Source organism: Trachurus japonicus, chromosome 18 (assembly GCF_045865225.1).
Source record: "Trachurus japonicus isolate A0001 chromosome 18, Traja_1.0".
In the NCBI taxonomy this organism is placed as follows: Eukaryota; Metazoa; Chordata; class Actinopteri; order Carangiformes; family Carangidae; genus Trachurus; species Trachurus japonicus.
The window spans coordinates 14172621-14185698 of NC_140924.1; the positions used below are offsets into that span (position 1 = coordinate 14172621).

Consider the following 13078-nt stretch of genomic DNA (forward strand, 5'->3'; position numbering starts at 1 on the left):
TACCAGTGACACCAGCCACTGGAATTAGGAATGCAACAACAGGTTTATACCCGCTGCATGTGTAAGAATGCAGGACATTACATGATGATTAAAAAAAATCAAGATCCTTCTCCTCTGAGTGAACGCTCACTTTGGTGTTTGTCATCTCTTCAGGAAGTCCTACTTGTTCCTGACTGCTTCATGTAATAATGATGGAGACCACTGAGCCCTTGGGAACCTCCAGTGCAGCAGAAATGAAGTCACATTTAAGAGTCGGAATATGTAGTCTATGTTAATGTGGTATTTCGGCCTTTTTTTTTTTTGTAAATTCGTGAAAAGGTTTAAGATTCTTAATTAGGCTGAGGCTGAAATAATTAAAAGGGTCTGAATACTTTCTGAATACACTGTGATTACAGCTCTGCTGAACCTGCCACTGGATCGCAGATTGCAGTTTGGTGTGAAATGCATTCTGGGATACTTGCTGCTGTCCCAAGGCCACACAGGTCATGTTCCAGTCCTCGTGTCGGCCTTCAAGCTTTGTTACTTGCATTTTGGATTTTTCATGTTCCCTGCCCATGTCTCCATGTCTCCTGTGAGTTTTTATTAAAGAGTCTATTTTCCAGCCTTTCCAACAGTAGCTGCAGACTGAGTCATCATGCACTGAAATCAAAACATAGAGGACAGGGGTCAGTATATAGAGCTGTAGGGCTGGAGTTGGTCATTAAGGCTGTATGGTTATGTTATATCATATCATGTCATCCTGGAAGAGACCACAGGAGATTACAATGGCTCTCACCTCATATCAGAGCCACCAGATCCCTTCACACAAAATCAGATTCACCCCTTGCAATGCAAATTAAAAACCATGTAGAGCTTTATCGCCACCTACTGCTGAATTATAAAGCCCTTGGTTGGATTTCTCCGGCTGCCATCTACCGGCGTCCTTTAATATCCTGAACAATCCTCTAAGAGTTTTTATTTTTTGAAAAATATGTTGATCGGCATTTAAACAAATGAATAAATGTACATAATAAATCCCCCCATTCCCTCCCTCACCACCCCATGTTCCCAGATCCTCTAAGGCAGTGGTTCTCAAACCTATAGGACCCCTAAACTGACACAAATTAGACCACAGACCCCCATTGAACAAAATTTTGAAACTTGGATTTGGTTTGTTTCAAAATTTTGTTTTTCAAATATTTGTTCTGAGACTGAATAACTGTCCTTTTTTTGGTCAATGTACGTTCAAATTACTGCCATTGGCGTGAATTTTTGGAAAATTTTCAAGAAATTTCTGGGAAAAAAATGTAATATTTCTGAAAAAAAAAAAAAGAGAGAAAAAGTTGGGGACCTCCTTGAACCCTCTCAAGGACCCCTGGGGGTCCCCACACCCCACTTTGAGAACCACTGCTCTAAGGAAATACAAATAGAAAAGAAAGTAATATTTCATTATATAAAAGGCTCTGTAGTTTGTATTTTGTGATTTTCTTCTTTTTAAAAAAAACTTTTATTCTGTCTTTTTTATTTTATTTTATTGTGCTTTTATGGCGATATGGATCCCCTTGGGTCTGAAATAAAGAAATGAATGAATGAATGAAAACATACAACAACTAAACAGAATTAAGAGAAAGTATTGTAATAAAAAGAAAATAAATAAAACAATCAAAATAAATAAATGAAGAGAATGGAAGAAGAAAAAGGAGGAAGAAGAGAAAGTAGGTTTTATTTTGAAGGCTGCAGCCGCCCGGCCGGAAGTCGTGCTCTCCACGCCGTGTGTCGGGCTTGACAGCGGCATGAGACGGAGCCAGTCGTCCGGGGGAGCGGCAGCCAGCAGCAGGTCGTTGAGTGTCGGCGTGGAAATGAGAGGAAGTCTGATGTGTTGTTAACCTGGTGGTGGTGGCAGAGAGCGAGAGCCAGAGAGCCGGTGACCAGGCCGCTGCAGCGACGGCAGCATCCATCCATCTGAGCGGGGACTGACCGACCGAGCCGACCGACCGACCGACCGGCCCCGGCGGCTGCTGCTGCTGCTGCTGCTGCTGTCGCTACGCTACCTACTAATTAGCCTAGCTGAGCTCTACCTAAAACCCGCTAACTTCACCAATTTGAGGCGGAAAAGGAGAAAAAAAAGCGGGGCCTCCGGCTAGTACGACTCGGTTCAACAGCTGCCCCCCACCTCCTCCACCTCCACGCCTCCTCTCCCGGAGCACGGTTCAACATCCTGCCGAGATGGGTGAGTAGTAGTCGGCTTAGCTGCTGCTGCTGTAGTCGCTGCTGCTGCTGCTAACAACCACAACTGAACTGTAACTGTCAACGGTCGGTTTATTCGAACCCGTCAACGACCGGCGTGTTTAAAAAAAGGAAAGAAATAGAACGAGCGACTGTTGACGTCATGTTTAATGCATTCGAATTCGAACCACGTTAACGTTCCACCCGCTGTGTTCGGTTCTAAACATGATTCAGTCATACATTTAAAAGCCTGTGACTGTGGCTGCTGCTGCTGCTGCTGCTGCTGACCGTGCGTGTCCGCCTCAGTGCTCGGGTGGGGTAGCTTCCCCTCACTGACTGACTGGCTGACTCCATCCACTTGACTACACCCGCTCCCAGTCAGTGGTCGTCATTTTTTTTGTATTTACAGTGAGAAAATCAGGATTATTTATATTATAAACCATCACTGCTATCACCGGCTCCTTCCGTGTGGTTGAGCCGGGGACTGTGGTGCAGGTCTCGGCTTGCTTCATGTATGTTACACCCCCCCTCCCCTCCACCTCCTCTTCCTCCTCCTCATCTGAAATGGCTGTGTGTATTGGAGATGGTGTAGATGGCACTTCTCCATCTCCACAGCTGTTATGCAATAGGATCCAGCAGCCCACTTTGTGTTGCTGTTTATACTGCACTGCTCCCTGTATTTCTGCTGCTTATTGATGAACGACACAGCACAGCAGCACTGCTTCCTGATTGCATGACTGAATCATCCATACATTTAATATTACTGCTCCATATTAGGAAAAAAAACTATCCCATTCCTGATTTGCATTATTTATCTGCCAGTTTTATGAGGTATTTCATTAAAGGTGTACAAGCCCAGACTGGGCAGGGCCGGGTCCATCCATGCTTGTCATCGTATAAAGATATCCAGGAGGATGGGATGGAGGGGTTGGGATGTGTGGGATGTGTAAGCGCACCAGCAGCGAGCAACTGACAGAAACAACCAGGTCACTGCAACACAGTCTGCACACCCAGTCCTTATGCAACGTACCACCACCATCATCATCACCTGGGTTTGTGTGTAGGCTCGAATGGTGGAAAAAAAGGAAATGAGCATTAGGAAAACTCTGCAACATTTTTTTTACCTCCTTCTTTTGCTAATGATGATCAATAAAGTTGAAGGAGAAAGCAGCGTGTCAGCCTCCGGAGTAATTAGAGTGCAGTCTGGACCAAACCCGACGGGTCAGTCTCCCTCCCAATCAGATTTTGCTGAGATTGTGGAGTGGACTGCACAGATTGAACCGGAGGCAGAGCTGCTGTCCATCCAGGAGGAAAAGGCTTCACCCTGCTACTGTACTGGAGCTGCGCAGGCTGCAAATCTGTTGGTTTTATTTAGCCATATTAAAGCTTGGTTAATATCAGCCTGGAAATAGATAAACATGGAGAATAGATACAGTGGATTTGCTGTCTAACATGGCTAACAGTGACTATTATACATGTTATGAGGAAGTAGCCAGGTTGTCATTTGTTTTTTTTCCCCCTTGTTTGACTTAAAAGAACACCAGATATGACATCCCTGATGTTTGACATAGCCTACTGTACACACACCAGCAATAAATCATTGATTCAAGTCACTGTGGTTAACATGGCTGGCAGTCATGCAGATTGATGTCTTGTAGATGTCGTAATGGAGAGTAGAGCGAGAAGACGGAAGAAAAGGGAAGCGGTTCACCAAATCACACAGAGATAAAAAAAAAAAAATTACATTAAATCTTGAAATTAACATTTAAATTTTAAAATTTCAGCTAGCTTACAGTCACAGTGAAGTGAAAACACAAAATAAGACACAAAAACACAAAACGAAACCAAATTTCCCGGAGCTTCTTTTACCGTCGTCGTCATAAATAGTGAATAACTGTTATTTTACAATTCACAAACAGAAAACAAAACAGTTGTGTTCGTCCTCAGTCAGTGTTTCCTTCAGCGTCATTTAATGTCAAGATTATTGAATTATTTACTGTGAGTCATTGAGTAAACAGTTTTAATAATTACTAATCACAGTGTCAGAGCCTCATTAAAACACCACCAGCCTCTGTTAATGAAGTTCAGAGGAAATCTGGATTCACATTAGCAGCACTGACTCTACTGACGTCACCTTCTTACCTCCGTTTGGATAACTTATGCTTTTTTTTATGCCAATTAATTGATTAAGTCTTTAGGCCTTTCACAATTATTACATAATCGTTTTGAATGGACTCAAACAGCTGGATGAAACTAACAGAAATGTCATCTGTCCATCACTGTTTCCTCGTGTTTTCCACAGTTTGAGGTGTGATTGGTCCTCTTCTAAAGACATCACAGTCTATATCAAAGCCATCATCAGCTTTTTAAAAGCTTTTATTTGTGTCTGTGCTCGTCACTTCTTAGTTTTTGCCCCTTGCCGCCCAAGTTCAAGTCGGTCCTTCGGCCATTTGCTACGTTCTCTCACAATTTTTTCATCCCTCTTTCTTATTATGGTTGATTAAAGACAAAAGCTAAATCTAAAAAGTAAATCTTAGCCCAGTCTTTGTCTTCCTTCAACCTGTTTGGTCAGTTCGTCAGACGACGTCACTGTTATAAATTCAGGATTTAACACCAGTCTTCTCAAAAATGAAAGTAAAAATGAGCTGCAAACTGAGAGAGCTGTATTTAGGCGAAGTGATATACTATCATCATCTGTAATGATACAGCATCCCTACCATCATTCCTACAACAGACGCTGCTGCTGTTTGTAGTTTCCTCTTGTGCTTTCCTTCCTTCAGTTTTCTGACGCCCATCGATTTGCTGCGTCTTTGCTGAAGTGTGAAGCTTCAGGATGAGGGGAAAAAAAAAAACCCAGCAGGAAACTGTGTGACTTTAGATTTTAGATGAACATCTGTGGTGCAAACAATCTGTCGCTGGTCGGTCGGTCTGCTTAAAATACGACTGTGTACACACTGTGGCTGTTTGACAGTGATATACACTCAGCTGCTGCACCTGCACCACTCACAGCCTCCTCGCTTTGAATTAGACCTGGATGGATTTTAGTCAGATGCAAAGGATGATGGATTTTATTACGGACGCATCTAAGTCGGTTGAAGAGATTTTTATTTGAGAAGTATATTTGTAGTGGTTTGGAAACGGATTTCTAACTCAGATGTCTTGGACTTGGGAAGCACAAATCTGGCTTTTTCAGTCCCAGTGCCAATACCGATACCGATACCTGGGTGTAGCATATCGTCCGATACCATATCGTTCGTTACCTTTAATTGTTGGTGCAAGCTATTTTTAGATCGGCGGAGCAGAGCTGCGAGCTGTTTTCGAGGCAAATGCAGAGACTGCTTGCCGAAAAACTGCCCCCCCAATGGGAACGCGCATCAGCGGTTCCCAAACAACTCTGTCTGGTAACGTTCTGTTATTATCTCATAGCGTGGTGAATGTGCAGGTCACAACTTGTCCACCAGAGCGTTTTGGAGTTGTTGGATTGTGTATTTGATGAGTTTGATGAGGGAAACCAAGAAATCCCACTAGCCTCCGTAGCGTAGCTCTGAGCAACTCGCGGCTCTGCTCCGCCGTACGAAAAACAGCTTGCACCGACAATTAAAGGTAACGAACCTACTGCTATGACTATACGGATTATGGCAATGGGCCAATTTGCCAAAATGTTGAACTATCCCTTTAACCATCCCAATTACCCCGTGGCTGTTTAGTTAAGGTAAAAATCCTGCATAGTTCCTCTTTGAGACCTCTGTGAACTTAAAAAAGCTGCACATTTCGCACGGTTTCTATGTGTGAAAACAAACCTTTTCGGACCGAGGCTCATCATCATCATCATCATCATCATCATCTTCATCATCATCATCATCTTCATCATCAACCTGCTAACTCTCTTGTTTCTTCTTCTTCCTCCTCAGACAACCTGAGCGACGCCCTGGAGAAGCTGAAGCTGGCGTCCACAGACAGCGCCACCGACAGCGTGGAGAGCTGCCTGGACTGTCTGCTCAAGGCGCTCGCCAACAACAGTAAGCGCAGCCCGATTTTTTTTTTTACACACGACACAGCAGCGGCGGCGGCGGCACTCGTATTTAAAAACCATTTCTCTCCCGGTCCGGTCGCTTCGAAAATCGCCGTGGCAATCTGCCACCGCCGTGGGTCCTGGATCAACTCGCTGATATTTCCTACGTGACTCAAAGAGAAGCGCTTCTCATTAGAGCGCTCAGCTGTTAATTTAATAAATCATATCTGGATTGTGCTCGGATGAGAACTATATATATATTTATATTATATATTATACTGGAAATGAGACTCAGTGGGACGTTGTTTGCCAGACGGCTGAGTAATGTGGACGAGTGAATGAGCAGTTTCTTCTCCTGCTGATCTGTGACTAACAGGAACCTGTCACCTGTGCTGCTGTAACGTCTGAGAGTCGACTGGTGTTAAAGTGTTGATGGTTATATTAGTGGAGGTGAAGCGGCGAAGGTTTCTATTGGTTCAGAATGTGAGACGTGTTGAGTTGACCTGACGGTGTGATCTTATTGTTGCTGTGTGAAACTGCATGTCTGGAGCTGCAGAGTCTTTTAAAGGGACAACAAGGAGTTTTGGAAAGCGAAGTGTTTTCATTCATCAAGAATTAAAGTCGGAGGTTCGAAGACGATCAGATACTGTCGTAGTTCCGACCATAAACGGCGATTCAGCTGTGTTATTCTCATGACCCGCCGGGCAGCGTCCGCGAAACCGAAAGTAAGGAAACGCTGGTCGGCTCGACCAGCATTTCCACCATTAATTAAAATAACAAAATAACGATAGAGACAAAACGATATATTGATCGAAAATGGAGCCATTAATAAGTATGGGTAGCGTAGATTCATCCACATTAATGTGAGACTTTTTTATAACCAAATAAAAACTCCTCGTTGTCCCTTTAATGTTGTGAAATCTTGTTAATGTTGTTGTTAAAGATGCTGCTTTGTGATTATGAACTGTTTTATTTTATTTATGTATTTTTTGGTGAGTTTGTTTTATATTAAAGTTTTAGATTCTTTGTCCTAGTAGACATGTTCTCTGTTTCAGATGAAATTGAGCTTGTAGCTAACTGTGGTACAGCCGAGAGCTGTGCACCTTCCCTGTCAAATAAACTAGAGCTGCAACACCTAATCGAACAATAATCGATTATTAAATGAATCGTCAACTATTTTGATAACCGAATAATTGGTTTGAGTAGTTTTTTAAGAAAAAAAAGTCAAAATTCTCTGATTTTAGCGTCTTAGATGTGAATATTTCTGGTTTCTTTGTTCCTTTATGACAATAAACTGAGTCTCTCTTTGGTTTGTGGACAAAACAAGACATTTGAGGACGTCGTCTTGTGGTTTGGGAAACACTGATTGACATTTTTCAACAAATTTCAACATTTTATTGACCAAACAAGTAATCGATTAATCGTTAATTCTAATAATCTACAGAGATTAATCGATAATGAAATTAATCATTGCCGGTAGTTGCAGCCTTAAAATATAATTTGGCATAAATGTCTGATCCAAGTATCGTCACCATTTGTTTATTTTTTGTCACTGGACAAAGGGAGACAGACTTTCAGCTCCTAGAGGCTCAAAGTGACTAATTTGTGGTTTCAGTGTGGGGGGTGAGGGGCATTGGGCAACATATTTTAACTGTTTCCTTACAAACATGAGCTCATGAATTGTTCCTGTGTCTCGGTCAGATACACAGTTTTAATCATGATGTCAGCAGATTCTAGCACTGGTTAAAGTCTTTATCTTCTCACATATGATATTTTCAATTTGAATAGTTCACAATGCATTTATGGAGATAATTATGACAGTTTTTCTTGTATTTTTCTTTTATTATAACACACACATTTGACCCTCTGTTCACAATTCAGGTGCAACCATCCATTTTCCCTGTAGCTGAAGCTCCTTTTAATGTGCCACATCAACAAAAAAATAGCAGCTAACACAATTTTACATCCATTATATAGGAAAACATATAGACATAAAGGCACCACTACATTGACGTCTTTATCCCAGACCGCATCCAAGTCATCTATATTATATATTACTTAGTAAGGAGCATTGAAATGACATGTTTCTAATTGATATTGTGCAATCTGACACTTTAATGTCTCATATTTGTTTCTGACCAGGAGTTTTCTTGCAGTAAGAGTAAGAATATAATTATAATGTGACTGTAACTGACTGTGATGTTTGCAGACACTGAGGCCAGCATGAAGATCCAGGAGATGGGCGTCCTCCCGCTGCTCCCCACCCTGCTGAACCCCCAGTCTTCCTGCACTCCTAAAGTAGCCAACATCATCGCCGAGGTGGCCAAAAATGGTGAGGATCCCTTCCAGACAGAAACACCCTGACTCACGTCCAGTCAGTGTTTAGCTTTCCCCTCCTCTGACTCCCTCTCGATACGTTATTTAGACGTAAACAGAAGTCGCTGTGTCGGCGGCGGACGCGTTAAAACCCTTTACTGAAGCTGAATATTTTGAGGAAGTGGAGCAGCGCCGTGTCTGTGCTGGAGTGACAGGTCGTTTCAGAGTGTGAGGTTTATTGTGCCGAGGACTCAAACCTTTTGCATAACTGCATTGTCACAGATTCACCCCCCCCCCTCCTACCCTCCTCCTCCTCCTCCTCCTCCTCCTCCTCCTCCTGTAACGCCTGCGCCAGAGCACAAGAGCAGCGAGCTTTTTAAAAGCAAGAGAAAAGCAGACATGAATAGAAGTTGGGGCTAGAAAAGGTTAGGATAATGAATGGGTTCTGAGCAGCTTGCAAGACTCCGGCTAATGATCACTCCCCAGCAGTTTGCCAAGCTTGGCAACAACCCGCTGGCATTTATCTGTCACGGCTTCCGGAAACGTCTGCGAGCAGCCAAGTGACTGCTGGGGCTAAAAAGACCAGGACCAGGACGAGGACGAGGACGACTCCCTCTCCTTCTGTCTGACAGCACGAACCCACTGGATTGTTTTTAAAGGAGACATAGTATTACACATATTTTACTGCTTGTGCTTCCCGTTGTGTCCGTTTTGAACACAACAGAGCAGCTCTGCAGGATGTTCAGCTCCACAAACTCCTTAGTTGTCTCGTATGGATGTCAAGAAAAATCAACCGCTGTGCAGCCACTTCATGAAACGCTTCGTTTTGTTTCCCAAATTACGCTTTTTTTTCCGTTTTAATTTTTTGGAATTCAGTTTTTTACCTTTTACTCTTATTTTACTACCAAAAAGAGTGTGTTTTTATTTTACTACCAAAAAGAGTGTGTTTTTATTTTACTACCAAAAAGAGTGTGTTTTTAATGTCAATGACTAAAAGTACACAAATTAACAAGCAAGCAACACTTTTCCTCCTTACAAACATAACGCTGCACTGTAAGTACCAACAAAATATTAATGCTTATGAGCTTTAAACTGGTTCCAGTAAAATAAATGCTGTGATTCCTGGCGGCGCGACGTGGCATTCGGCGCTATCGTTGTGTGTAGTGAACTTTACCTACATTATTTCGAAGGGGGTTCTTTTGGGAAGGAAATCAGTTGCGATTTTCCGTATTGATGCCGGTTGGGTGACGGGCGTCGTGGACGTGTTTTGTGCAGATCCTTTGCAGTTTGGACGGTAAAAACCTGACGTCAGGTTTTGCGCAAATCTCGCGGAGATCTCGTTACCGAGCGTTCAGAGAGACTGGAAACCACGTGAAATCTGGTTGGTGGATTACGGCCGGACTCATGTTGTGCAACTTTGCAGAGGTTCATCACGGACATATCATGACGTTAAACATTGTAAGGATGTTCTAAGTTATAGAACAGGATAATATGTCTCCTTTTAAAGCTGCGTTGAGTGTACGGACAACATCCATGTTACAGTAGAGGAGCGTCTCATCGCTGCAGATCCCCACATGGAAATCAGGTTAGAGTGGAGTCACTGATGAGGCATCGTCTAGATGACTTCATGCTGGATGTTAAACTGTGACTCAGGCAGAGGTCTGGACCCTTCACACTCAGACCCCCCCCCCCCCACTTTCATGCCTTTGTTAAAGGGATAGTCCACCCAAAATTCAAATTTCACTCATTATCTACTACTGCAGAGAAGTTTCAGAGTCCTCCGTACCTTCTCTGAGTTACAGCGGGGCTCCGTGCAGCACTGCATGTCCATATGATGGTTGTGAATGGAGCTCACTTTTCTTTGTCCAAAAAGACACATCAAAAAACATCCAAATACCTCCATAGTGCTCGTCTGTAATGTCCCTCTTGTATTGAAGCCCCAACATGAGAAATTGTTCTGAAAAAAATTAAATAAGTATATGTTTTAAGCTTGTTTGTAGCAGAAGCTCTCAGCACTGCTCTTCCTGGTCTGTCCAAATCTCGCGCAATTTGCATCGACACCCAGTTCACGGCTCCGCAAATCGCGCGAGATTCCGGCAGAGCAACACTGGGAGCTTCCGCTACAAACAAGCTAGATAATGATAGATAAGATAAGATAATGAGTGAAATTTGAATTTTGGGTGAACTATCCCTTTAAAGGGTTAGTTTGGGAACTGGTCCTGCAGACGCACAATCCCAGTTACTGTAGGAAGGCAACTGAAAACACAGATGGACACACAAAATATCTCAGGATCTGAATATTTTCCGTGTTTTTCCCATGAAATCAGCACTTTCTGGTTGACTCAGCTGACTGTAATTGCAGAGTAATACAGTGCAGTGTGTTTCCTTATATGTAGCAGGAATGTGGTTGTTCATCGCTTTGTTTAACAATGTATTCCAGGGGAAATGCTGAGCTCCCAGTTTTCCTGGGAGAATAAACCACTGGAAATGATTTATATATTATGTTTTTCCAGTTACAATCATACAGACGGAGAAAATGGAGACAGAGACAGAGAGAGAAAGAACATGTCACACCGACCGGGCTCGGGCTCGAACACACTGGATATGTGGTGGAGAAAATAGAGAGAAACAGCATGTGAAAGTCACATCAGCAAAATGACATAAAACAGACTGACACCTGAATGTGGCACAGACATGAAAACAGTTTTGGTCTTGTAGAATCAAGTACACATCAATACACAACATTATATACACAAATGATTTATACATAAATAAACAACAAACAATAATTCATTTATTTTTTTCTTATTTTGTCGGCCCTTCTTAAGTTAGCTCATTTTAGAAATGCAGACAGAACAAAACATGTGTATATTAAACAGCTAGGACTGAACTATCCTGAGGTTTTCTGTCAGAAATCAATAAATTAATTTTTAAAAAAGAGCAGAAATGCAACATTTCTCTCAGCTGTGACGTCTATATGTAGAGTGACGTCTATTCCCAGCCTGACCCCTCACTCCACCACCTGGTGTCAGACACATTTCCTTTCTTGTCTCTCTCTCTCTCAGAGCCTGTCCTCCGTCGCTTTTATTTATTTACCCCAGACTTTTATCAGAGGCAGCTCTCTTCGGGTTGTTTTGTAGATAGATAGGTAGGTTATAGTGATTAGTATGAAGCCTCGTTATTGAGGACTCTGTTCTGCCTCCTTTAGTAAACATGTATTTATTTTCACATTTTATTTTGAGCTTATATATATGAAAAAATGTGATGTGACAAAAGACAACATGAACTGAAAACCAAATAAACGCAAAGACAAGAAGGAGTAGCAGGAAGTGAAACACTTGAATGAATGAATGAATGAATGAATGAATTTATTTATTTCGAACATAAAAAAATAAAATTTAAAAACAGAATACAAACAAATGAACAGTGCCCTACCCCTTTCTTACTTATCTATTAATAATTTAAACAGCTTCAATAATCAATTTACAACCAAATATAAACATACAAACAACTATCCCCAATTTATTTAATTACAACCCAAATTAAATGTATACACATTCAAATTATTTACAATATCCCCAGTGGATATAATAATAATTCATATTAATGAATAATAATAGAAGTAGTTCACTGATTCTCACCTCCAGTGTATTGTCAGTGCTCCTGTTGCTTTACAGTGATGATAGAACAGCTATCAGTCAGTCAGTCAGTCAGTCAGTCAGTCAGTCAGTCAGTCAGACATGAAGGTCCATGATTACAGCCCAGAAGCCTTTTAACCACGCTGCCTTGTACTTATCATTTCCAAAACAAAGCCGGTCTTTCACTGGCGGTTTACACTGCCTCCATCCCATCACCCGACTCCACAGCTCGATGTGTTCACTGCACTGTTTCGTCTTTCTAATGTGTGAAATTGACATTTGCAGTTTTAACACGAGCTGTGGGATGAAGGAATGTTATTCACGTCAAGTATGTGCTCTCCTTGTTAACTGTAATACAGGAATGCTGGGTTTGGTTTTTCCCTTCATGCTAATAATTTTTCCATCTTTTATCCTTTTGAATTAGCTCTTTTATCGCAGACTGCGCTGGAATCTGAAAAAATACATTCGATAAAGACTGAGCAGGCGGTTTGTTACGTATTTAGTGTTGGTTTTTCACCTGCAATAAACTTCTAAAGGGAATAAGTATCTTTATTTGCTGCAAACTGCAACATAAAATATGTTTTCCGCTACATTTAATACAAAATCTCTTGTCTGTGTCTTTTCTCTTTCATTCCTCACACTGACTGCTCTGTCCGATCTCCTTGCTGCTCTGTAGAGTTCATGCGGAGCCCCTGTGTGGAGGCCGGACTCATCCCTCCTCTAATTCAGCTGTTAAACTCCACCGACCAGGAGGTTTTACTGCAGACCGGCCGAGCTCTTGGCAACATCTGTTATGACAGCCGTAAGTAGGAGTGTGCTTTTTTGCTTAGGGAACATTGAATCCCTCATGAGCCTTGTCATCACCCTCACAGACCTAATAGAAGATAAAGTAATAAAAATGATGTTA

The 13078-nt window shown here is 42.1% G+C and overlaps 1 protein-coding gene across 2 annotated transcripts in view; it reads left to right on the forward strand.

Annotated features, from left to right (window-relative positions):
• Window positions 1-1739: 1739 nt before the first annotated feature.
• The window catches only part of rap1gds1 (RAP1, GTP-GDP dissociation stimulator 1), a 33445-nt gene continuing 22106 nt past the window's right edge, over window positions 1740-13078 (forward strand). Inside the window, exons 1-4 of one of the 2 annotated variants that reach the window (XM_085760073.1) lie at window positions 1740-2209; window positions 6117-6224; window positions 8427-8549; window positions 12848-12973. In XM_085760073.1, the coding sequence (XP_085616199.1) occupies window positions 2206-2209; window positions 6117-6224; window positions 8427-8549; window positions 12848-12973 (361 nt within the window). In that variant the 5' untranslated portion in view covers window positions 1740-2205. The remainder of the gene's footprint in view (window positions 2210-6116; window positions 6225-8426; window positions 8550-12847; window positions 12974-13078) is intronic. The other variant, XM_085760074.1, reaches the window with a different exon arrangement.